The following is a 23,711-nucleotide window of genomic DNA, read 5'->3' on the forward strand; positions in this document are numbered from 1 at the left end:
CAGGCCAGCGCGAGATAAGGCGCTAAAGTGGTTTTCGTCGAGCGGTAATCTCGGTCTTCCCGGGCGTCCTTGGTGAGAGGCCCGCGTGGACCGACTCTGGAGACACTGGGGTGCTCGGGTCGCAGAGGCCGCGCGGCACGCAGGGATTTCCCCCTAACCGTCCCGCTACCGAGGTTAGCAGCTCTTCCTCTTCCCCTTGTCATCCGGCACTCAGGACGCTCATCCTCCCAGCCTCGCCAACCTCCCTCGCCGCAGGTCGGGAGCACGCGGAGGGGCCGCAGGGCGCAGGCCGAGGCCCGGGCCCCAGTAGCCACCGCCAGCCGTCTGGTGGGCGGACTACCTCGGCCCCCCGCCCTCTCAGCGAACACTTCTTCAGGCCGGGCCCCTCGCTCTGGCCGCGGCTCCACCAATCCCGGGCCTCGCCCGCCGCCGCCGCCTCCGCACCTGCGAGGAGGAGCCCGCCCGCCTCCGCCGCAGCCGTCGCAGCGTCCCCGCCCCGTTCCGCCCCCATCGCGGCGCCCAGAGATCATCGGCCGCCGGCGTCCGGCTGCCAGTAGTCGAGGAGCGGAAGCCGCTTTCCTGAAGCGGGCTTGGGTGCTCCAGATCCCGGCCGGCTGCTGAACCGCAGCTTCCGGCAGTCGCGGCAACGGCTAGGCGCGGGGCGCGGGCGCCCCGAGGACCCCGTAACCAGGCGGGCGTCCCGAACGGGCAACCCCGCCGAGGGAGGTGGCCGTGGCGGTCGCGCTCGGGCGCCCCGTGCGCCGCGCTCCATGCCCGTGTGGTGCTGCCGCTGCTCCCTGGCCGGTCATTTCAGGTGACTTCTCCACCGTGGAAGAAAAGGGGGCAGGCGGAGGGTAGAGTGCTGCGGGGCCCTGCGGCAGGGCAGGGGCCGAAATGGGTAGAGGCCGCGCGGGTTAGGGAGTCGGGGACGGGTCGGTGGTGGAAGGCAAGCGCCTGAACTGCAGAGGCCTCCCGCCTCGGCTGCTGCTTCCTCCCTGTTCCTGTCTAGTCGAGGTTCCCCGCCTTGGCTCCTGGCTCTGGGGGACTCTCCTCTGTTGTCCCCTTTTACTCTCCCTGGACCGTGCCAGTCACGGGACTGCGGGACCGGCTAGGCCCGTATCTAGTCGGTTACGGCGAACTGAGACTTAAAAGTAGTGCAAAGTTTTAGTGAAGGGTTGTGAGGTTCTCCCAGCCCCCCACACACCTTAAACATTCTTTTTCTTAAAAAAAAAATCTAATAACCTAAGTTACTGGGTTGAAGGGAGGCAGGGAGCTATGTTTAAAATGTGATGTTCTAGCTACAAATATGTTTCTGACTTTTAAGATGTCAATCATTGTAAGTCATATATATTGTAGAAATTTGAAAAATGTGGCGATTCTAGACTAACATTATGAGGAACGTTTTTAGGGGTGATACGGATAATACATTTTAAAATAAAAGTTTATGTACTAGATCTAGCACAGTTGGCCAACATTTCATTCAGTTATGGAGAGAAAGACCGAAAGCAACTTGAAACTAGTTTTAATCTTGTGGTGAAGAAAAGAGAAGCTTAGCGAAGACTTTAGTAAAGTGCCTTGCCTTATATATACACGAATGTGCTAGAATAATGATATGCAAAACGTCTTTTGTAAAATGTGAAATTCTGATCAGAGTTCTTAAATTGGGCTGCATATATAGACTAGGTGGCCAGTGAACTTGGATGTAAAGAAAGGTACCAGGAATTTTCACTCAACTTTAACCAAAATCTGTTTTCTTCAACTGTAAATATAAGCAGTAAATCACGGTAGTATTTTTGACTTTGTCATGAATAGAAATCACAAATATTTTCATACCACATTAATTGTTGCAGATACCTAGAAATATTGTTTATTTATTTTTTCAAGATTACAGTAATTATTTTACATCACTGAACTTGTTATTTAATACGATAGAGGAATACATAAAAACATTCCAAGTTTACTTTTTAGTTTCCTTGTAAATCCTGTTATGTGTTTAATAATATTATTCAAAGAAGAGGTCCAGAGGCTTCACCAAATTGCAAAAGGGGTGTAACGCACAGAAAAGACTCAGAATTCCTGTTGAACTAGAGCAGCAATCCAGGCTTGCCTACCTTCTCAGTGAGTTTTGTAGGAGTCTCTAAATTCTGGATATTAAAAATTATTTTATGTAATAAACTGCTGGATTTTAAATTCTAGGTAAATTTGTGTGTTACCTACTTGACAGTTATTTGAGAGTATCAGATCCACTTTGGAGAACTTTAGAAAACAAGTTCCCCTAGTGAAAACTTGTTAAACTGAAGCCCCTGAGAAAATAATATGCCTTTTAGAAAGTACTGTCCAAAAGCCTTTTGACACCTTTTGGTACAGTTGAATTCTAAGGACACAGCTTGGGATTCATACGTGTTCAACTAATCCTAGATAGTGAATATCATGTGTTTACGTCCTTGTACAGAAATGTGGAGGAGGAGGTGAAAACAAGGTATTTGCTATATTTTGATCTTGAGGGATAAGGGAAAACAAGCCTGCTAGCCAAAGAATAAAAATTGTGATTGATAAACCATATTTCCACTGTATAAACAGCTCTATCTTATCTAAAATTTAAAAAAGAAAACGTTTATTTAATAATTAAAACATTTCCTTAGGAGAAGGTTTATAATTTACTAGCACAATTTTTTTTTTTGAGTAATTTCATTAGGAACACATTTTAAAACCAATTGTGACAGTGTCTACATTTTGGATCTTGCCTTATATCTGAAAGAATAAATATTGTGAGAGAACTGTCTCCTAACTTTCCAACTTCCATACTTCCTGTTCTAGAAGATAGAGAGTGTGACTGACTTCCTTTGTGACTTTAGAACCTTCTTTTCTTATGGTAGTATCAATTTGGTAAATTCTAAGCTCATGCTTCCAAAGACTAAACTCAGGTAGTAAAGCATTTCATTTTGAAGGATCATTTAGAAAAGTATTGCTAGGTGTGAGAAAAGTGTTTTGTTATTCAAATATTATGTCTGTGCCATCCTTTTAAATTTGTTTTGAGTCTTTGGACCATAATGTTTCAAAAACAAAACATGGAAGGCATCTAAAATCATCTGAAATTTCAAATAGTCTTCTGATTTGATTCCTAAGAATAAGGTAACTATTTTTGCATATGTGTAAAGTGCTCTTCTTTACTATTTCCTAAAATTTAGTTATATTTTCCAATTTATTGCCTCAAATAAGGGAAAAGTAGATTTTTTTTAAGTAGATTTTTTTATTACTCAAATACTTGTTTTAAATAGAACAAACATTCAGCACATTGGATATCTGCAGTGGAAATTTTCACTATTCATAGACCTGTGAACACAGTATGCATATAGTATGCATATACTGTAAAATATGTACAGCAATACTAAATTTATAGTTTAGACTGAATTTTTTAGAAAGAATACTTACTAATAGGTCTTTGTTTCATTGTTGCTTTATGTAAATTCAGTGAACCTAATTTTCATTTCTTCTCTTGATTCAGTTTTTCATGCCTGTGTTAAACCAGTATTTATCAAGTACCATGCAAGTTTATTGCAAATAGTTTATACCAATATTATGGATTATATACACAAAGATTATATGTATGACCAGTTAGTAGAAAATCAGAACAAATTATGTGTACTCTGGAGAATTAAGATAAACTAAAACTTTGGCTCTATATACTCTACTTGAGTCTTGGGAGAGACCAGTGTCAAATTGCTTGAGGCCCACACACACACAAAAAAAAACCTACTAGATCTAATAAATGAATTCAGTGATATTGCAGAATACAAGATCAACATACAAAAATCAATTGTATTTCTGTACACTTACAATGAACAATCTGACAATGAAATTGATAAAACAGTTCAATTTATACTAGCATCAAAGAGAATGAAATATTTAGGAATAAATTTAACAGAAGAAAAGTGAAACTTGTACATTGAAAACTAGAAAACATTGAAAAGAATGAAAGGAGGCCTAAATAAATGGTAAGGAATCCCATGTTCATGGATTGAAAAGCTTAGTATTCTTAAGATGGCAATAATGGCAATATTCCTTGAATTTATCTACAAATTCAGTGTAATCCTATCAAAATCCTAGCTGCCTTTTTTTTTTCAGAAATTGATGAGCAGATCCTAAAAGTCACATGGAATTACAAGGAACCCAGAATAGCCAAGACAATCTTGCAAAAAGAACAAAGTTGGAGGATTCACACTTCCTAATTTTACAACTTACACAAAGAAACTGTAATCAAGACAGTGTTACGTTGCCATAAAGATAAACATAGATCAATGGAATAGAATTGAGAGTCCAGAAATAATTCCCTTCATTTGCTGTCAGTTGGTTTCTGTGGGATCCCAAGACAAAAGGGAAATATCAGTCTTTTCAACAAATGATGCCAAGACAGATGGATATTCACAAGCAGAAGAATGAAGTTGGACTGCTACCTCATACTATATATAAACGTTAACTCAAAATGGATGAAAGACCTAAATTTAAGAACTAGAGCTATAAAACTCATAGAAGAAAACAGGTTTGTAATCTTAGATTAGGCAGTGCTTTCTTAGATATGACACCAAAAGTACAGCAACAAAAGAAAATAAATTGGACTTGATCGAAAATGAAAACTTTTGTGATTTAAAAGACAATATAAAGACAGTGAAAAGACAACCCACAAAATGGGAGAAAATATTTACAAATCATATATCTAAAAAGGGACTTGTATCCAGGACATATAAAGAATTTTTTAAACTCAACAATAAAAAAGACAGCCCAGTTGGAAAGTGGGCAAATAATTTGAATTATTCTCCGAAGAAGATATACAGGTGGCCAATAAGCACATGAAAAGATGCTTAACATTATTAGTCATTAGGGAAATGCTAATGAAAACTGCAATGAGATGCTACTTTATACCTACTAGAATGGCTAAAATAAAAAACAAAAAATAACATGCTGGTGAGGATGTGGAGACATTGGGACCCTCATTTCACTGGTGGGAATGTAAGATGATGCACACTTGGGAAAATAGTTTGCTAATTCCTCAAGATGTTAAACAGAGAGTTTACAGCCCAGCCATTGCATGCACTCCTAAGAGAAATGAAAACATTTGTCCACACAAAAATTTATACATGAATGTTCATAGAATATTTGTAATAGCCAAAAAGTGGAAACCATCCAAATGTTTATCAGCTCATGAGTGGGTAATATACAATGGAATATTATTCAGGCATAAAAAGGAATGAAGTACCAATACATCCTACCACCTGGGTGAACCTTGAAAACATGCTATGTGGAAGAAGCCAGACACAAAAGGCTACATAATGTATGAGGAGTTCCATTTATTTGAAATTTCCAGAGTAGGCATATCAGTAAGATAGTAGATTAGTGGCTGCCAATGGCTGCGGGGAGGGAAGAATGAGGAATGAGTGCTAATGGGTGCAGCATATACTTTTAGGGTGATAAAATTTCTCTGAAGTTATTGGTAGTGATTGCAAAACCTTGTGACTACTTAGAGCCCTGAATTGTACACTTTAAAAGGGTGAATTTTGGACTTCCCTGGCAGTCCAGTGGTTAAGACTCCGTGCTTCCACTCCAGGGGGCGTGGGTTCAATCTCTGTCAGGAAACTAAGATCCCACATGCCAAGTGGTGCCGCCAAAAAAAATAAATGAAAGGGTGAATTTTATATGTGAATTTTATCTCATTAAAGGTCTTTTTTTTTTAAAGCATTACCAAGTTCCCTCTATTTATTTACCTTGGTCTAAGGCCTGATCAGATGATCTGATGTTTTTGAGCTCTTGAAAACTTTGTCTTTCTTGATTAATAGAAGCCTAACAGAGGAGGCATTTTATTTCTAATTGTCTTAACCTCTTTTTTCTTAAGTATAAACCAGTTATTTGAGAAGACTAGTCCAGTGTAATGAAAGATCCTTGTAAAATGTATAGTCAGGGGGTTGGTGGTGGTGGGATGAATTGGGAGATTGGGATTGACATATATGATTGGGAGATTGGGATTTACTAATATGTATAAAATAGATAAATAGTAAGAACCTGCTGTACAAAAATAAATAAAATTCAAAACAAAAGGTATAGTCAAATTATAGAATTGATAGCTATATTAAAATTCTGAGGCCTGCCAGAAAAAAAAAAAAAAGGTTTCTTGAGACATCTTGACTTAGAATATTAAATGCCTCTTAATAAGTTATTTAAAAAATGAATTCTACTGTACCTTTAAGTAAAAGTGATTCAGAGTTTAAGCCAACACTTCTCTTCTAGCCATGATTTTTTTGTTCTTAAGGAATTTAAATATTAAATATTTGTTTCACAGTGTGTATTTGTAGACTTAAGAAACTGGCCAAGGCATTTTAGATCATTGAGTTTTGCTTATAAAATCAAATATGGTAGGAACTGCTAAAGTACCTTCATTCAGTCATTCAGAGGATTATCAGTTTGTTCTCAGAGTGTACAGGATATCAGATAATATTCAAGTATCTAGTTTAATATTTATATAGTCTCAAGTTGACTGTAACCCCCAGCATATCTGCCCTTTTATTAATGTGAAACATTTGTTAGGGTTTGAAGAAGGAGATGTCTTTTTAATTACCAGAATCTCAGAGTGATGATCATTTTTATTAATTAAATTCCAGGTTATATATATGGAAGCAACAGTGTTTGAGATAGGGATGTCAGGAGGAGACTGGCCATGATGTCTGCATCTCCTGAAAAAGAACTGTGGCCTTTACAACCACCATAATATTAATGAGGCCTGGATACCTAAAAGGACTAATCAGAAGCATCCAAAGGAAGCTGGGGAACCTGTCCTGGGCACACACTTTGGAGAAATATCAGGGACAGGCCCAAGTATAATATACTCAAGTTGAGTTCAGTTGTCAAGAAGCAGAAGGCAAGACAGCTAGTACATCTGGATCTGATCAGTGGTGGGAGTTGGAATGCTCTGAAAGGGATGGATTGAGCATAAGACTTCTTTCAGAGGCAGGCTTGCAGTGTGAGGAGGGGCTTTCCTAAGTAGCCATATCCAAAGGGTATCAGTTCTGGCCAAAAGGGGCCATGTAAAGTTAGGGGAGCCCAATTACTGGGGGTGAGGAATCTGTCAGTGTATCCTGGGGAACTCTGCCCTATCCTGGGGTAGTTCTGGAACCAACCCCCCTTGGATACCGAGGGACCACTGTATTTAGGATTTCTAACAAAGTGGTGTACGTTGACGTGGCTAAGGTACTAATTTGAAAGCATTAATCAAAGGATTTTCTTTTCTCCTTTTATGGAACTATTGAATATTTTATGGCCTAAATAAAATCTGAATAAAGACAGATTTTTATAAAGGCTATATTGACTATATATTTGTTGTTTTGTTTTTGTTCCATATTTTCCTTTTAAAAGAAACTATAGTGACCCTGAAACTGAAGGAGAGATTTTTAATTCCTTAGTGCAATATTTTGGTGATAATTTGGGGCGAAAAGTTAAAGCTATGCCATTAGTTGAAGAAACTTCTTTACTTGAAGATTCATCAGTGACTTTGCCTGTGGTAGTAATAGGTAAGTTTTATTGCATTTTATCTCTTAAAATTACAGTTCTGATCCTTACTACTTTTATAAGTGCACAGTTACATAGCACAAGTTCTTAGGATTGTATTGAAAAGTATTCTTAGGTTGCTTAATATTTTTAAATAACCAATAACCAAATCTTTGGAGAGAGGAATTGATTTATCTGATATTAGATTCTGTGTTAGAATGGAACATTTTTTCATTGAAGGGTTGATATTATTCTATTTTAAAATATCAGTAGTCAGTTGTGTTACTTATATGACAGTGTTATGATAATGATGATAACCAATGTTATTAGAGCCCTGTATAGAGCATTCTGTGTACATTATTGGATTATGCCTTAAAACCTATAGCCCTCTGAGGTTGTAGGGTATGGACAGACAGGGAAACTCAGTAGTTGAGTAACCTGTGCAAGTTAGTAGTCAGTGCTCAGTTAATAAAGAACATTATAGTACTCTACAGTTAGGTTTATAATATTTTAACCATATGTTACTATTATATATCCATTGTACCACCTCAATAGATAGGTATATAAGATATTAAAAATTAAGTTATTAGTAAAACCTAATTCAAAATTATAAAATTTTATGATGTTGTTTTATTGCATGTATTTAATTACCTGTCATATGTATCTTTAATCTAATATTCAAACTCATGAAGTTGGACAAGTACTATAGTGTGAAACCAAGCCAAAGGAAGGAATTATGGGACATAATGTACCTTGATGGCATACAACTTCTTAGTTTCTTTGACTTGTTTCAAGTTAATGGAGAGGGAAGTCCTGTGCTCTGTCTGGCATATTGACATCTCTCCATAGGAGATTCAATAAAGGAAGGAAGGAAGGAAGGAAGGAAAGCAAGATAGTTCTACACTAGATTCCCCTCTAGGGGAGCTGACAGTGTTTGCAGTATTTCTCATCCAAGATATCTTGGAAACTAAATCTCACGTTCCATTTCCCACTTATATCCAACCCTGGTTTTCCATCCTGTATGTCTTGTCATAGGCAAAGGAACCTGTCTTCTTGTTCTAGTTGGGCTATGGCAGGGTCAGAAAAAGAAAAACTACTTTCATCTGCACCTTACTTCCCCCAAAGCAATCTGTTCCTATTTTGCCTCAGCTAGCCGAAGCGTAGCTTAACCTCATGTTTATAGGGCCATTATTGCTGGCAATAGCACCGCCAGCTGATCATAATAAAGGGCTAATTTCCTTAATGTATGTAATTGGTTTTCTGTTGCTGTCATAACAAATTACCACAAACCTGATGGCTTTAACAACATAAATGTATTTAACTGTTCTATAGAACAGAAGTCCAACACTGGTCTCACTGGGCTAAAATCAAGGTATCAGCAGGGCTGCATTCCTTTTGGAGGCTCTAGGGTAGATAGAATGTTTCCTTGCTTTCCCAGTTTCTAGAGGCTACTAGTATTCCTTGGCTCCTGGACCCCTCTGCATCTTCAAAGCCAGCAGTGTTGTTTCTCTTTTAACCTTTCATAGTTAGGGTTCCTCCTTACCACAGGTGGGAAAGGGTCTCTGTTTTTAAGGACTTGTGTGATTAGATTGGACCCACCTGGATAATCCAGGCTACTCTCTCCAGCTCACGGTCCTTAATTTAATCACATCTACAAAGTCCTTTTTCTCTGTAAGGTAACACGCTCAGGATCTTGGGGTTAAGAATGGGAAATCTTTGGGAGATGGGGCACATTCTGCCTGTGTATATATTTCTCTATGAACTGCTTATTTGTATTCTTTTTGTATTGTCTTTTGAGTGTTATTTCTTTGTGATTCTTTGAGACATTAACTCCCACTATTTTTCGTATAGCCAGTATTTAATAGGCTTTATTTAGAGCAGTTTAAGTCTATAGGAAAAGGAAACAGAAATTACAGAGAATATTTCTGTAAATACTCTCCCAACCCCCTTTTATACATTTTATTAACATCTTTATTATATATTCCTTTTCTTCTCCTTCCCAACCCCCTTTTATACCTTTTATTAACATCTTGCTTTGGTGTGGTACATTTGTCACAATTGATGAACCACTGTTTTTATACATTATTATTAACTAAAATCTATAGTGCACATTAGGGTTCACTCTTTGGGTTGTACAGTTCTATGGGTTTTGTTGGGTGTATAATGTCATGTATTATTACATCATATAAAATAGTTTCACTGCCCTAAAAACCTCCTGTGTTCCACCCATTCATCCTTTCCTTCAACTATCAACCCTTGGTAACCACTGATCTTTTACTATCTCTATAGTTTTGCCTTTCCCAGAATGTCATATATATGGAATCACTGTATGTAGCCTTTTCAGACTGGCTTATTTGACTTAGCAATATGCATTTAAGATCACTCTCTGTCTTTTCATGGCTTGATACTCATTTCTTTTTATCACTGGATACTATTGCATTGTATGGATGTTTCAGTTTACCCATTGGCTTATTGAAGCACATCTTGGTTGCTTCCAGTGTTTGACATTTATGAGTAAAGTACTGCAAACATTTATATGCAGATTTTTGCATGGCCATTAAGTTTTCAACCCACCTAGGAGTGTGATTGCTGGGTCATATGTTAAGACTATGTTTAGCTTTTAAGAAACTGTCAAATTGTCTTCCAAAGTGACTGTATCATTTTGCATTCCCAGCAACTATGAATGAGAGTTCCTGTTGTTCCACATCCTTGGAAACATTTGATACTGTCTGTGTTTTGGGGTTTAGCCATTCTGATAGGTGTGTAGTATCTCGTTTTAATTTGCAGTTCTGTAATGATATACAATGTTGAGTAATTTCTCATATGCTTATATTCCATCTCTATACCTTGAGGTACAGAACTTTTCCCTACTTTTTAATTGATTGTGTTGGTGGTTTTCTTATGGTTGAGATTTAAGAGTTCTTTGTATATGTTAGAAACAAGTACTTTATCAAATACATGTTTTGCAGATATTTGCTCCTAGTCTGTGACTTGCCTTTTCATTCTCTTAACAGTGACTTGGCAGAGCATAAATTTTAAGAAGTCCTGCATACCAATTTTTTTCTTTCATAGATCTTGCTTTTGGTGTTATATCTAAAAACTCATTACCAAACCCAACGTCACCTAGATTTTCTCATAGTTATTTTCTAGATGTTTTATAATTTTGTGTTTTATATTTAGGTCTATAATCTGTTTTAATTCATTTTTGTAAAGATATAAAGTTAGTATCTAGATTCACATTTTTTACATGTAGATGTCCAGTTGTTCTAGTACCATTTGTTGAAAAGATTATCCTTTCTCCATTGCATTGCCTTTGCTCTTTTGTCAAAAATAAGTTGACTGGGGGCTTCCCTGGTGGCGCAGTGGTTGGGAGTCCGCCTGCCGATGCAGGGAACACGGGTTTGTGCCCTGGTCCGGAGGATTCCACATGCCGCGGAGTGGCTGGTCCCGTGAGCCATGGCCGCTGAGCCTGCGCATCCGGAGCCTGTGCTCCACAACGGGAGAGGCCACAGCAGTGAGAGGCCCGCGTACCGCAAAAAAAAAAAAAAAAAAAAAAAAGTTGACTGTATTTGTGAGGATCTATCTCTTGGCTGTCTGTTCTGTTCCATTCATTTATATATTCTTTCATTTCCACACTGTCTTGTTAACTGTAGTTTTACAGTAAGATGAAGTTGGATGGTATTAGCCCTAACTTTGTTCTTCAATATTATATTGGCAGTTCTGGGTCTTTTGCCTTTCCATTTAAACTTGAGAATCAGTTTGCCAATATCCACAAAGTAACTTGCTGGGATTTTGATTTTGATCGCATCAAATCTGTAGATCAAGTTGGGAAGAACTGACATCTTAACAATATTGAATCATTCTATCCATGAACATGGAATAGCTTTCCATCAGTTAGATATTCTTTGATCTCTTTCATCAGAGTTTTGTGGTTTTTCTCATTTAGATCTTATGTGAATTTTGTTAGACTTATGCCCAAGTATTTCTTGCAAATATAAGTGGGGTTGTGTATTTAATTTCACATTCCACTTGTTCATTACTGGTCTGTAGGAAAGCAATTGACTTGTATATATTAACCTTTTTCATGCAACATAATTGCTTGTTACTTCCAGGAGTTTACTTTGGTCAATTCTTTGGGACTTTTGACATAGATAATCATGGCATTTACAAACAAAGACAGTTTTGTTTCTTCTTTCCCAATCTGTATACCTTTAATTTCCTTTTCTGGTCTTAGTGCATTAGCTAGGATTTCCATTAAGGTGTGTGGTGAGTAGGAATGGTGAGAAGAGACATCCTTTTCTTGATCTTATAGGGGAAAAAAAACCCCTAATTTCTCACCATTAATTATGATGTTAGCTGTAGGATTTTTGTAGATACTCTTTATCAAGTTAAGGAATTTCCCCTCTGTTGTTTGTTGAGAGTTTTTACATGAATAATTGTTGGATTTTCTCAAATTTTTCTTCTATTTCTGTTGGTATTATGATTTTTCTTTAGTTTTGTCTCTTTCTTTTTGATTCAAGGAAATTAGCTCTTTACCTCAGATCTTAACTCCCAATATTTGCCATTTAAAAAAAATTTTATGAAGTCAAATGGTTTATTTTCCTTTCTGTCTTGAGTTTTGTGTCATACTTAAAGGCTTCTTACTACAGCATTATAAGTAGAAATATTAACCTCTTTCCTAATATTATGATGTTACTTTTCATGTTTACATCTTTGAGCTTATTTTATTTGGGGCAAAATATTAGACAAGGAACAGGATATTTTTCTGATGGCTTACAGTTGTCCCAGATAGATTAAATTTTTGGTAGATGGATATAATAGAGAAATGGCAACCCAGACTAAAAGAACTACAGAAATCAAAGTAGTTGTTGGAGTTCAACAACAACAAAAAATCCAGTTTGCTTTTGGATAAAGGATATAGAAATACAGGAGGGAAGTTATTAGGAGATGGGACTTGAAAGATGGTTGAGACCAGAACATGGAGAACACTGGATAGAAGGAACAAGCAATGAAGGGCTTTGGGTAGAGTGGGTAACATAGCGTGGGTAACATAATGAGAACTCTTGTTATGAGAACTCATTTGAATGTAGAATGTGAAATTATTTGAAGTAGGTGAATCTTGAAGAGGAGCAAGAAGAGATTTTTGTCTTCTGAGTGAGAATATATGAGTGAGAATAACAAAGACAACTGAATGGATATAGGTGACAAAATACATTTAAACCAGAACCTGATTAACTTAGGATTTTGCTGGTAAGTATCATACCAGCAAAGGAATGAGGTTTAAAGGAGAGGGCACCAAAATGGAAGAACTCATGAATTTGCTTTTGAACACATTGTGATTAAGTTATTAGTGGTTCAGTCAGGTGAAGAAGTGGCATATGGAAATTTGAGATATATTTTGGGGGTAAGAGGTCAGCCTAGATATCTAATTTTGAGGGTTAGTAGCATAGAGAGTTGAAGCTTTGAGTAGGTGAGACTCCCAAAAGAAAACAGGAGAGAAGACAAAAATCTTCCCTTGTGAATACTTGGCTTTGAGAGTTTAGAGAAAGAAGAATTTGTGAAGGAGAAAAACCATCTGTGAAACAGAAAAGCCAAAGAACATGAGTATTAAGATGCAAGATACACCCCTCTCCACCTTTTTTTTTAATAGGAAATGGACCCTCAGGAATCTGCCTTTCTTATATGCTGTCAGGCTACAGACCATATTTATCATCAGAAGCAATACATCCAAACACAATCTTACATAGCAAATTAGAAGAAGCGAGACATCTTTCCATTGTTGATCAGGTATTATTTTTCACATGTTGATGCTTTTAAATTTTATTATACTGAGACAAGGTTAGTTTTCTACTATATAAGCATCGTATTTCTTAGCTGAAAACCTTTTCTTCTAAATAACACCTTCTAACATTTTAATTTTAGAATTGTAAATATATTCTGCTGAGTTGCTTCCATTTATTTTCCTGAATTAATTAGAGCAGAATTTCACGAATTATTTCCTGATGGAGTTTAATATGTGCTCTATGCTCTGGTAAGTTTGGGAAATGCTGCTTTTTATTATTAGAGTGTCATGGTAGACATAGTAAGGCATACTAGCATATTAAAGGCATCTTCAAGTTTTGTAGTAAAACGATCTGATTAGCTTTTTGAAACCCAACATTTTCCCATACTTATTTGACCAGAGAATCTATTAAGATCTCAAGGAACGTCAGTGTTTTATAGCACACTCTATGGGAAATGCTGGATTATAATAAATGGTCTTCACTATTATTATGTTAGCTGGAGTTTTTTTGTTTGTTTTTCCAAACTCTATCTGCCTTTTTTCTTTCTTTTTTTTTAAAAAAAATTCAGGACTTAGAGTACTTGTCTGAGGGCCTTGAGGGTCGATCATCCAATCCTGTTGCAGTACTTTTCGACGCACTTCTTCATCCAGATGCTGACTTTGGGTATGATTATCCATCCATTTTGCATTGGAAATTAGAACAGCATCATTATATCCCTCACTTAGTTCTTGGTAAAGGTCCACCTGGTGGAGCTTGGCATGTGAGTATATTTTCCTTAGCATTTTAGTGAATGTGAATTATTATACATCATCTTGATAAGACCATTTTGATTCTTAAACATTATGATATAATATTATATATGATGATTACCACATCTTTATCTGAGAATTTTAATGTGTTCGGATACATATGAATTAATTACTAGTAGAAATTAAGCCAAATTTGATTAGTGATAGTGTCTTAGAATAAGTGTTTCTCTAAGAATTATACATAAAATATTTCAAGATGTTTTGCATAGTAAAACATTTTTAATTCACTTATTCATTGTAGAGTTTACAAAATCTCACACAGTATTTCATTCTAATATGTATTATTTCCCTACATTTCCAAGATCTTAAATGAAAAATGTAAAAGAAAAAAATTGTATTAGTCTGCTTGGGCTGCTAAAATAAAATACTATAGACTGAGTGTCTTAAACAACAGATTTCACACTTTGAAGGCTGGAAAATCCAAGATCAAGGTGCCAGATGATTCAGTTTATGGTGAGGGCTCTTTTTCTGGCTTGCAGACAGCTGCTTTCTTGCATATCCTTATGTAACAAAGAGTGTGTGAACTCTCTTCTTGTAAAGCCACTAATCCTGTTATGAGGGCATCAGCCTCATGACCTCATCTAGCCCTAATTACCTTCCAAAGGCCCCATCTCCAAATGCCATAACGTTGGGGGGTTAGGGTTTCAGCATGTGTATTTGGGGGGGTGATACAATTCAGTCCATAGCAGAGGTTAAACCAGAGGACTATCAACACAAAGATCCAGCATATTTCATTAGCGGGCAGCAACTAATAATTATTCCTCACTCCTGTGTCCTTAGCAGTTAGTACAGTGTCTAGTGTGTGGTGAGTGCTCACTTGTTGTACAAATAAATGTTAAATAATTTTTGCTATGTTATGAAATAAAGACTTCATGGGAATTTTAACTTTAAATATCAAATTTTTAGTATAAACTTCAGTTGGATATTCCTATATTAGTGCAATGTTATATGGCTAAAAGTTGTTTACATTTATCAAATGATTGTTTCAGAGTATTTGGGGACTTTATAGATGAACTATGTCACTGACTTTTTCATCTTAATTACCTTTATGGTAATGATAGCAACTATCAAAATATCTGTGCCTTTTAGCTTACATGTTTATATTTGCTTTGTTAATAAGTAGCATTCTTTTTTTTTTTTTTTTTTTAATTTTTATTTATTTATTTATGTCTGTGTTGGGTCTTCGTTTCTGTGCGAGGGCTTTCTCTAGTTGTGGCAAGTGGGGGCCACTCCTCATCGCGGTGCGCGGGCCTCTCACTATCGCGGCCTCTCTTGTTGCGGAGCACAGGCTCCAGACGCACAGGCTCAGTAATTGTGGCTCACGGGGCTAGCTGCTCCGCAGCATGTGGGATCTTCCCAGACCAGGGCTCGAACCCGTGTCCACTGCATTGGCAGGCAGATTCTCAACCACTGTGCCACCAGGGAAGCCCTAAGTAGCATTCTTAATAAAACTGCATTTATTGAAAAAGCCATAATACATTTTTTAAGTTTTTAGAGAACCTTCTATAAATTCCTGAGGTTTTATTGTACATATATATTTTCTGCTTAGAAAAATGTGCAGGCAATATTTGATCTCTGTTACTTCATTTCTCTCACTTACATTTAGGAAAGTTAAAGTATGGATAAGCCTTGATAACTAAAAACATATTTGAATCAGTGATAAAGCGATATATACCTGAAACTTGGTTCTAATCCTAGTATCAGGCCCAGCCTGCTTCAAAGCAGTGGCAACTTGCTGCATTCTCTTCCTGTGGTGATCTTGTACTTTCACAAATAATATGACTTTATAAGCCGTAACACATAGTAAGTGCTCTATAAATGTTAGCCAATAATAATAATAATAACAAGTCCCATTCCCAATACTGGGCTGTGTAGAAACAGGGCAAGAAGTGTTCAGATAAAAGAAGGCATAGCCTAAAAGAGTTGGTTGAAAGAGATCGTTGACGTCATTGGGAAAGGTGCTTTTGGCCCTTGGGCTTTTCTTGCTTTGTACTGAGCAAAGTAGAAGTAGGGCAAGCTTGAAGTGGCTCACTTCCTTAAAGGCAGCATTAGCCTCAGCAGTGAGTCTGTTCTTAATCAGGCAACCACTTACTTATTTCCCTAGTTTTAGAAAGCAATTCCTGCTGTATTGAAACCATCTTAGACTTCACAATCATAATTGATTTGGGCGGGGAAGCTGTTTTGCTGCCCATTTAAAAAAATGTTTTGGGCTTCCCTGGTGGTGCAGTGGTTGAGAGTCCGCCTGCCGATGCAGGGGACGCGGGTTCGTGCCCCGGTCTGGGAGGATCCCACATGCCGCGGAGCGGCTGGGCCCGGGAGCCATGGCTGCTGAGCCTGTGTGTCCAGAGCCTGTGCTCTGCAATGGGAGAGGCCACAGAAGTGAGAGGCCTGCGTACCGCAAAAAAAAAAAAAAAAAAAATTGTTAATAATATTAAAATGGAAAGACATTTAAAGTGTTAGAAATGAATGAACTTTTCCCCTTTTGTTTAAAGTGAAAATACTGATATGCTCCTCTAACATGATATTCTGCATCTAATTATGTTGATTATAGGCATTGGGTAATATTGTAAATCTGATTTATAAATGTATAATTACATGAAAGAAGGAGTATAGATACTACCAAGTGTTGAAAATATTTGAAAGTTAATTGGAATAAATTTCCAGAGGTGATTTACACAACCATTTAGGACTTCTTTGAGCTCTGCTTATCCAGACTTAATTATAGTAAATGAGATGGCTTTGGTTAAAAAAAAAAAAAAAAAAAAAAAAAACTTGTTACTGATAAAATGTGTTTTTTGATTGTACATTTTTTATTCAAATAGAATATGGAAGGCTCGATGTTGACAATCAGCTTTGGAAATTGGATGGAGCTACCTGGACTTAAATTTAAAGATTGGGTATCTAGCAAACGAAGGTAAAGATAAAACTATTAAAATTTTGGTGTACAATGGGTGTCTGTCAGCAAATCTCAAACTAGTTGTGATCCTGTCTTAGATGAATAATATTGATGCAGGTGTCTTTCAAATAAAACCTCTTTGCAGCAGTGGTTATGAGCTAGTTTCTATTTAGAGATTTTATAAAACTAAGCACACAGAAGTAAGGGCTTGTCTACAGATTGTTAATCATAGTTTTATCCCACTCTCCTGTTAAACCACTCTGTTTTGTTACTTTCTTGTCCACGTACATATCCTTTCCTTATTTACTTATTTTTATGAGTGGATATATATAACTTATTTTTATGAATGGATATATAATTTCATGTATGCATATCTCATGTATACATACCTAAATTATTTGACTTTTCAGAGTAGAAGAGTATATATAATGAATAATTTTAAAAAGCTTAAGATTTATATGATCTGAAGAGAAACCAGAATATATATAATGAATAATTTAGAATGATGGAATAAAATAGAATCCGTGATGTGATTGCCTACTTGGCTGTAGAGGTAAATATTTAATAAGAATACTAAAATATGAGAATAGAAAATATGAAAATCCCCTAACACAACATTGTAAAACATCTATACTTCAATGAAAATTAATTTTAAAACAAAGAAAATATGAAAATTTCAACTTGAAAGAATAAAAGTTTATTTTGTATTTATTTGGGAGAAAGAACCCAAAATTTAAAAAGAGAAATATGAAAAGCCCTATCATTTTCAAGCCATTTTCATTCCTATAGATAGGAACTACTAATACACAGAATCTACTCTAATTTGACTGCTGCCAGAAACAATAAATTAAAGCAGGAAGTTACTCAACCTTTGTTAGAACAGGGCTGTAATGTTTGAATGCTTGACTTTCTGTTAGATAGAAACCATGTTAATCTACAGTAATTATCCTTAATTTAAGAAGACTTAAGGAAAGCAAATTTAGACCAGAGTAAATTTAAACCTTTCAAACATGACTTTTGGGTTTTTAAAAAGGAATTTTATATGGGTTTGAAATGTTAAGTTGCAAAATTAGGCAAATTTTACAAGTTCTTGATTTTCATAAGTAAGAAAATGAAATCGCTCAACATATTTTTCCCTTTATGATGTGGGTAAGAAAGGGAAAGAAAGCTTTATGATTTACATACCAGAGTGTTCATCCTTCTAAATTGAGCATATTGTGTGTTTAAGTAATATGTGAAAATGAATCTTGGGATAAATATTAGCTTTAGTTCCTGCCCTTGCATAGTGTTAAGACTCTTAGACCTCTAGAGATTGGCAGGGTTTAAATCCTGACTCTGTACCTTCTAATGTTATGACCTTGGTCAAATAACTTAAACTAGCTATCAACTTCCTAGTTTGCAAAATGAAGATGATAATAATAGTAACTATTACATAGGGTTTCTGTACAAATTGAGAGTTAATACATTCTAAATCTCAATTATTATAGTCATTAAACTTTGAACTTCTTCCAGTTACAAGTTACACTGAATTATGTGAAATGATTTGGTGTTTTTTATGGGTTTTCTTGGCCCCACTGCATGGCTTATGGGATCTTAGTTCCCCAACCAGGGATCGAACCCGGGCCTTTGGCAGTGAAAGCACGGAGTCCTTACCACTGGACCACCAGGGAATTCCCTGATTTGGTGTTTTTTTTTTTTTTTTTTTTTTAGCGGTACGCGGGCCTCTCACTGTTGTGGCCTCTCCCGTTGCGGAGCACAGGCTCCGGACGCGCAGGCTCAGCGGCCATGGCTCACGGGCCCAGCCGCTCCGCGGCATGTGGGATCTTCCCGGACCGGGGCACGAACCCGTGTCCCCTGCATCGGCAGGCGGACTGTCAACCACTGCGCCACCAGGGAAGCCCGGTGTTTTTATTTCTACTCATTTCTAATTGGGGCATTGTTTAATGATACTAACGCCCATTGCTTTAAATTTCAAGTGGAAAATAAAAGATGTATTAACGTGCTTTTTTCATAGAGAGCAGCTTATATTTATAGATATCTTTATGAGTAGGAAAACACAGAGAGAACGGTTATCTACTTAAATATGATTTTGTTCAGCAAAAGACTGATCTGAATTATTTTTGGTCATTAGGAAAACAGAAAGCAACTTATTAAAAATTGTGTCTAGATATTATCTTTGAGAAGTATATGTATTGCAGTCAGACCTGTAATATCTCAATGGTTGTAAACAATTCAGTCTACAGTTAATTAGAATACAGACTGAATAGTATAGCTATAGACTGAATTATTTAGATTACAATTGTGACATAGACTAAAATAGTCTAATTTTCAGATATCCACATTTTAATCCATTTATTTAATAAAAGTTTATTGATAAAGGCAGCTAATCTGAACAGATACTTATACAAGGCATTGGGGAAACAAAGATGCATTAAATACAGTCTCTACCCTCATGGGATTTCCTCCATTGATAAACTAATTTATTAACATTTTTAAAGAAAAGGAAAGGCTTTCTTTCTTTGTAAAGTGTTATGGTAAGGGTTAGCTTTAGCTTGGACAGTCCAGAGGAATTAAAAAGATGTAATAGTTTACTAGATGGAGAAGTACTAATCATGGAAACTAAAAGTATTATCCTCATAGAATATTTTTCCTTTTCTTTTTATAGGAACCTAAAAGGGGATAGAGTTATGCCAGAGGAAATAGCTCGCTACTATAAACATTATGTAAAAGTCATGGGTCTTCAGAAGAATTTCAGAGAGAATACTTACATTACCTCTGTATCAAGACTCTACAGAGATCAAGTTGATAATGATGGTCAAGACAGAGATATTTCAACACAGCATTTACAGATAGAGAAGTCAAAATTTACCAAGAGAAACTGGGAAATCAGGGGTTATCAGCGAATAAGAGATGGTTCCCATATTCCCTTCTGTCTCTTTGCTGAAAATGTAGCTCTGGCAACTGGAACATTGGATTCTCCTGGCCGTTTGGAAATTGATGGGGAAGATTTTCCCTTTGTGTTTCATTCAATGCCTGAATTTGGAGCCGCTATAAGCAAAGGAAAGTTGTGTGGCAAAGTGGATCCAGTGTTAATTGTAGGTTCTGGGCTTACCGCAGCTGATGCAGTACTGTGTGCTTACAACAATAATATCCCTGTGATTCATGTATTTCGCAGACGAGTAACTGATCCAAGCTTAATTTTCAAACAGCTTCCCAAAAAGCTTTATCCAGAATACCATAAAGTCTATCATATGATGTGTACTCAGTCATATTCTTTAGACTCAAATCTTTTATCTGATTATACCAGTTTTCCTGAGCACCATGTGCTTTCCTTTAAGTCGGACATGAAATGCATTCTTCAAAATATCTCTGGATTGAAGAAAATATTTAAGCTCTCTGCAGCAGTAGTACTGATAGGTTCTCATCCCAATCTGTCCTTTCTGAAGGAGCAAGGGTGTTACCTAGGCCACAACTCAAGCCAGCCAATCACATGTAAGGGTAATCCTGTGGAAATAGATGCATATACATATGAGTGTGTTAAAGAAGCCAACCTTTTTGCATTGGGTCCTTTGGTTGGAGACAATTTTGTTCGATTTTTAAAGGGAGGGGCACTGGGTGTTACACGCTGTTTAGCTACAAGACAGAAGAAAAAAAAGCAGCATTTATTTGTTGAAAGAGGAGGAGGAGATGGGATAGCTTAGAGCAGGTTTACAAGTAATTTATATGAACACTTTACCATTAAAGATTTTTAATAGTGGTTTTACAGTGTACTGGCTTGAATTTTCTGAACTTGAATTAACTGGGAGAGCCTCAAGCTATAGTAACTATTTTTTAAAGTTACCAGAATTTGGTGTCCTGATTACATTATAATGTATCAAAGGTGTCAACTGTCAGACAAATAGAAACACTGCCAATTTGGTATACTTTAAGTTCTCACTTAACTAAAACATTCTTTTCTTCCAAGACTTATTTTTTGTGCTCATTGTTGGTTATTTTTGTTTGATTACAAAATATAACAGCATTGAATCTATATAACCACAGTCATTAGGCCAGAGGTTTCCCTCACTTTATATATTGGGTCACCTTGCTGCTCAAAGGGTGGTTCAAAGATAGCCTCAGCTTCATTTGTGGCTTGTTAGAAAGGTAGACTCTCAGGACCCACAACAGACTTACTGAATCAGAAATTACATCTTAATGAGATCCTCAAGGAATATGTATGCTTATTAAAGCTTGAGACACACTGGTCTAAAAGAAAATGGGATGTAAAGGTACAGATGCTGAGGGTGGGTGGAAATAGAGGGCATATACTACTCAGGTTTTATTTATTTTGAAATTATCGATTGTATAAATCTAATTTATTAACAAATATGATGGGCTTTTAAAATTTTTTATTGTTGAAACCTTGACAGGTAATTCATAGTTTCAGCTTCTAATTTAAACAGTCCAGTAATGTTGGCATCTACTGAGACATCCAGGAACCTGCTGAGATATTTTTTAGAGATATATTCTCTAGTTAACTAGCATAATACTTAAACTAATTTGAAGTTCAATAAATTTTGAATGGAACTATTTATTCCTTTGTGAACACTGAGTTAAGTTCTGTCACTGAAACTTAAGATATTTGGGCATAAGTACTTATAATATTGTAATACTTTTTGAGTATTACCAGAATTATTAAACATTAAAATTGGAAAAGTTAAAACCTGTCTTTTCTATTTTCAAGATGATTACTTTGAAACTTGTTCATTGGAGATGACATAGCATTTAATCCTTTGGTTATTTATTGAAGTATATGTTCTATCTTGATTTATATTTAGGTGTGCTTAATGTCTTGTGTTTTCATGCAAATCCCCAGAAATTTAGTATTAGACAAGAAAAGTGTTACTTGTGAAGTTCTCCATGGCAAATTGAATTTCTCAATTCTTTTTCTCTCTGTTACTTTTTTTTTGGCAAAATTTATTTCACCTGGAATGTGTTTATTCAAAGTCTATTTCTATTTTTTTAAATTTATTATTTATTTATTTGTTTGTTTGTTTGTTTGTTTGTTTGTTTATGGCTGCATTGGGTCTTCGTTGCTGTGCACAGTCTTTCTCTAATTGCAGTGAGTGGGGGCTACTCTTCATTGCAGTGCATGGGCTTCTCATTGCTGTGGCTTCTCATTGTGGACCACAGGCTCTAGGTGCACGGGCTTCAGTAGTTGCAGCTCGTGGGCTCTAGAACACAGGCTCAGTAGTTGTGGCGCACAGGATTAGTTGCTCTGTGGCATGTGGGATCTTCCCAGACCAGGAATCAAACCGGTGTCCCCAGTATTGGCAGGTGGATCCTTAACAACTGTGCCACCAGGGAAGTCCCTCTATTTTTTTTTTTAGTATTAAAAAATGGACTAAAAGTATTTTTCTGTTCATGTTATTGCAATGTTATGGGCTTACAGAATCATAATTCACCTTAAAATAGAATTGTTTGGAATAGACATCTACAACTAGCTGTTTCAGATGAATTCTTACACTCTTGATAACTGTCATGTATGACTAACTTGATTTTAGAAATGACTTACCCAGTTGTTATAATGGTAACTTTTTCAAATTAGTTTCACACCTATTGATATGGTATAACATCCTTTCATGCACTTGATTGAGCACTTTCTTGTTTGTTCTTTTGAGCTCTGAATGAGTTGGATTGGATGTTTTTCTTAATGTTGATTCTAAATTGAAAATGACATTGTTATAAAGATCGTTTCTAGGGAAGGATAAAAACTGTTGACATCCCCTTGTGTCTCAAAAGTTTGCTTTTACCCAACTAATAGCATTTTTGCGATGAGAGTATTCACATACACACACAAAAAGACTTCAAGGAAAATAAAACTTCAGAAGGGCCCTAAAGGCCCTAAATAAACCTGGTGAATAATTTCATTTTTAGTAACCTCACATTTCTCAATTCTCCCTCAGACCTAGCTGTCCTATGTTGCATGTAACATTAAAGCTTTTTCTCTGATGTAATATACTCTTGTACTCTTAAGTTGATCAATTTCTGTTCCATAATTCCAAATCTTTAATTATTCGTCAGTATCAACTACCTATTCAGGGAGGGAGGAAAGCACTAAATATTTTGACTAGTCATACCATGATGTGGGCATCTCCTTCATCCCTCAAAAGTCTAGCTCTTGAAAGAATCATTAAAAAGCAGAACCTCTTTGGGGTTTTGAAAATAATACAATAAAAATAAGATTTAGTCATGGCTCTGTGTTTTAAGCAGTCTGAGTATGTGAACTTTGTTCAACTTTACCTTTTTTTAAAGTGAAAGAAAGAAAGAAAAAAAAAGCCAGGCATTCAGTTGAGACCCCAAACAGGCCAACCCTTGGGAATACAGTTACTATAAATCCGCATTACTCTAAAACCAATCCTCAACAGGATCACACGTATTTGCCAGTAAATTAACTGTCTGCCACCACAGAACTGGACACTCTAAAGGAAGACAGCAAAATCCAGATCCTTAGCAACATCACAGCATCCACAATATGCAATATGCAATAAAAAATTATTAGGTGTGAAGACAAGAAAATATGACATAACCAGAGAAAAAAGCCATCAAGGGGCTTCCCTGGTGGCGCAGTGGTTGAGAGTCCGCCTGCCGATGCAGGGGACACGGGTTCGTGCCCCGATCCCGGAAGATCCCACATGCCGCGGAGCGGCT

At 36.8% G+C, this 23,711-nt stretch overlaps 1 protein-coding gene across 5 annotated transcripts; it reads left to right on the forward strand.

Annotated features, from left to right (window-relative positions):
• Positions 1–527: 527 nt before the first annotated feature.
• OSGIN2 (oxidative stress induced growth inhibitor family member 2) lies at positions 528–21,642 on the forward strand. Of its 5 annotated transcripts, XM_060116396.1 has the most exons (7): positions 528–814; positions 4,126–4,540; positions 7,402–7,556; positions 13,184–13,320; positions 13,885–14,076; positions 16,948–17,039; positions 19,687–21,642. In XM_060116396.1, the coding sequence occupies exons 2-7, from the start codon at positions 4,437–4,439 to the stop codon at positions 20,720–20,722; spliced, it is 1,716 nt and encodes a 571-aa protein (XP_059972379.1). In that variant the 5' UTR covers positions 528–814; positions 4,126–4,436; the 3' UTR covers positions 20,723–21,642. The 5 variants fall into 5 exon arrangements, with proteins under 5 accessions (XP_059972379.1, XP_059972380.1, XP_059972384.1 ...); XM_060116397.1 differs by lacking the exon at positions 4,126–4,540; XM_060116398.1 differs by lacking the exon at positions 528–814 and having other exon boundaries at positions 4,449–5,329.
• The last annotated feature ends 2,069 nt before the right edge of the window (positions 21,643–23,711 follow it).

The sequence above is a fragment of the Mesoplodon densirostris genome, chromosome 13, assembly GCF_025265405.1.
Source record: "Mesoplodon densirostris isolate mMesDen1 chromosome 13, mMesDen1 primary haplotype, whole genome shotgun sequence".
Taxonomy (NCBI): domain Eukaryota; kingdom Metazoa; phylum Chordata; class Mammalia; order Artiodactyla; family Ziphiidae; genus Mesoplodon; species Mesoplodon densirostris.

Bases quoted from the DNA above. Each gene is read 5' to 3' on its own strand.
- OSGIN2 (XM_060116396.1), top strand. From the start codon at position 4,437: ATGAAGTTGGACTGCTACCTCATACTATATATAAACGTTAACTCAAAA. The intron at 7,557-13,183 runs GTAAGTTTTATT...TTTTTTTAATAG, and splicing joins TTTGCCTGTGGTAGTAATAG to GAAATGGACCCTCAGGAATC. The intron at 14,077-16,947 runs GTGAGTATATTT...TTATTCAAATAG, and splicing joins CACCTGGTGGAGCTTGGCAT to AATATGGAAGGCTCGATGTT.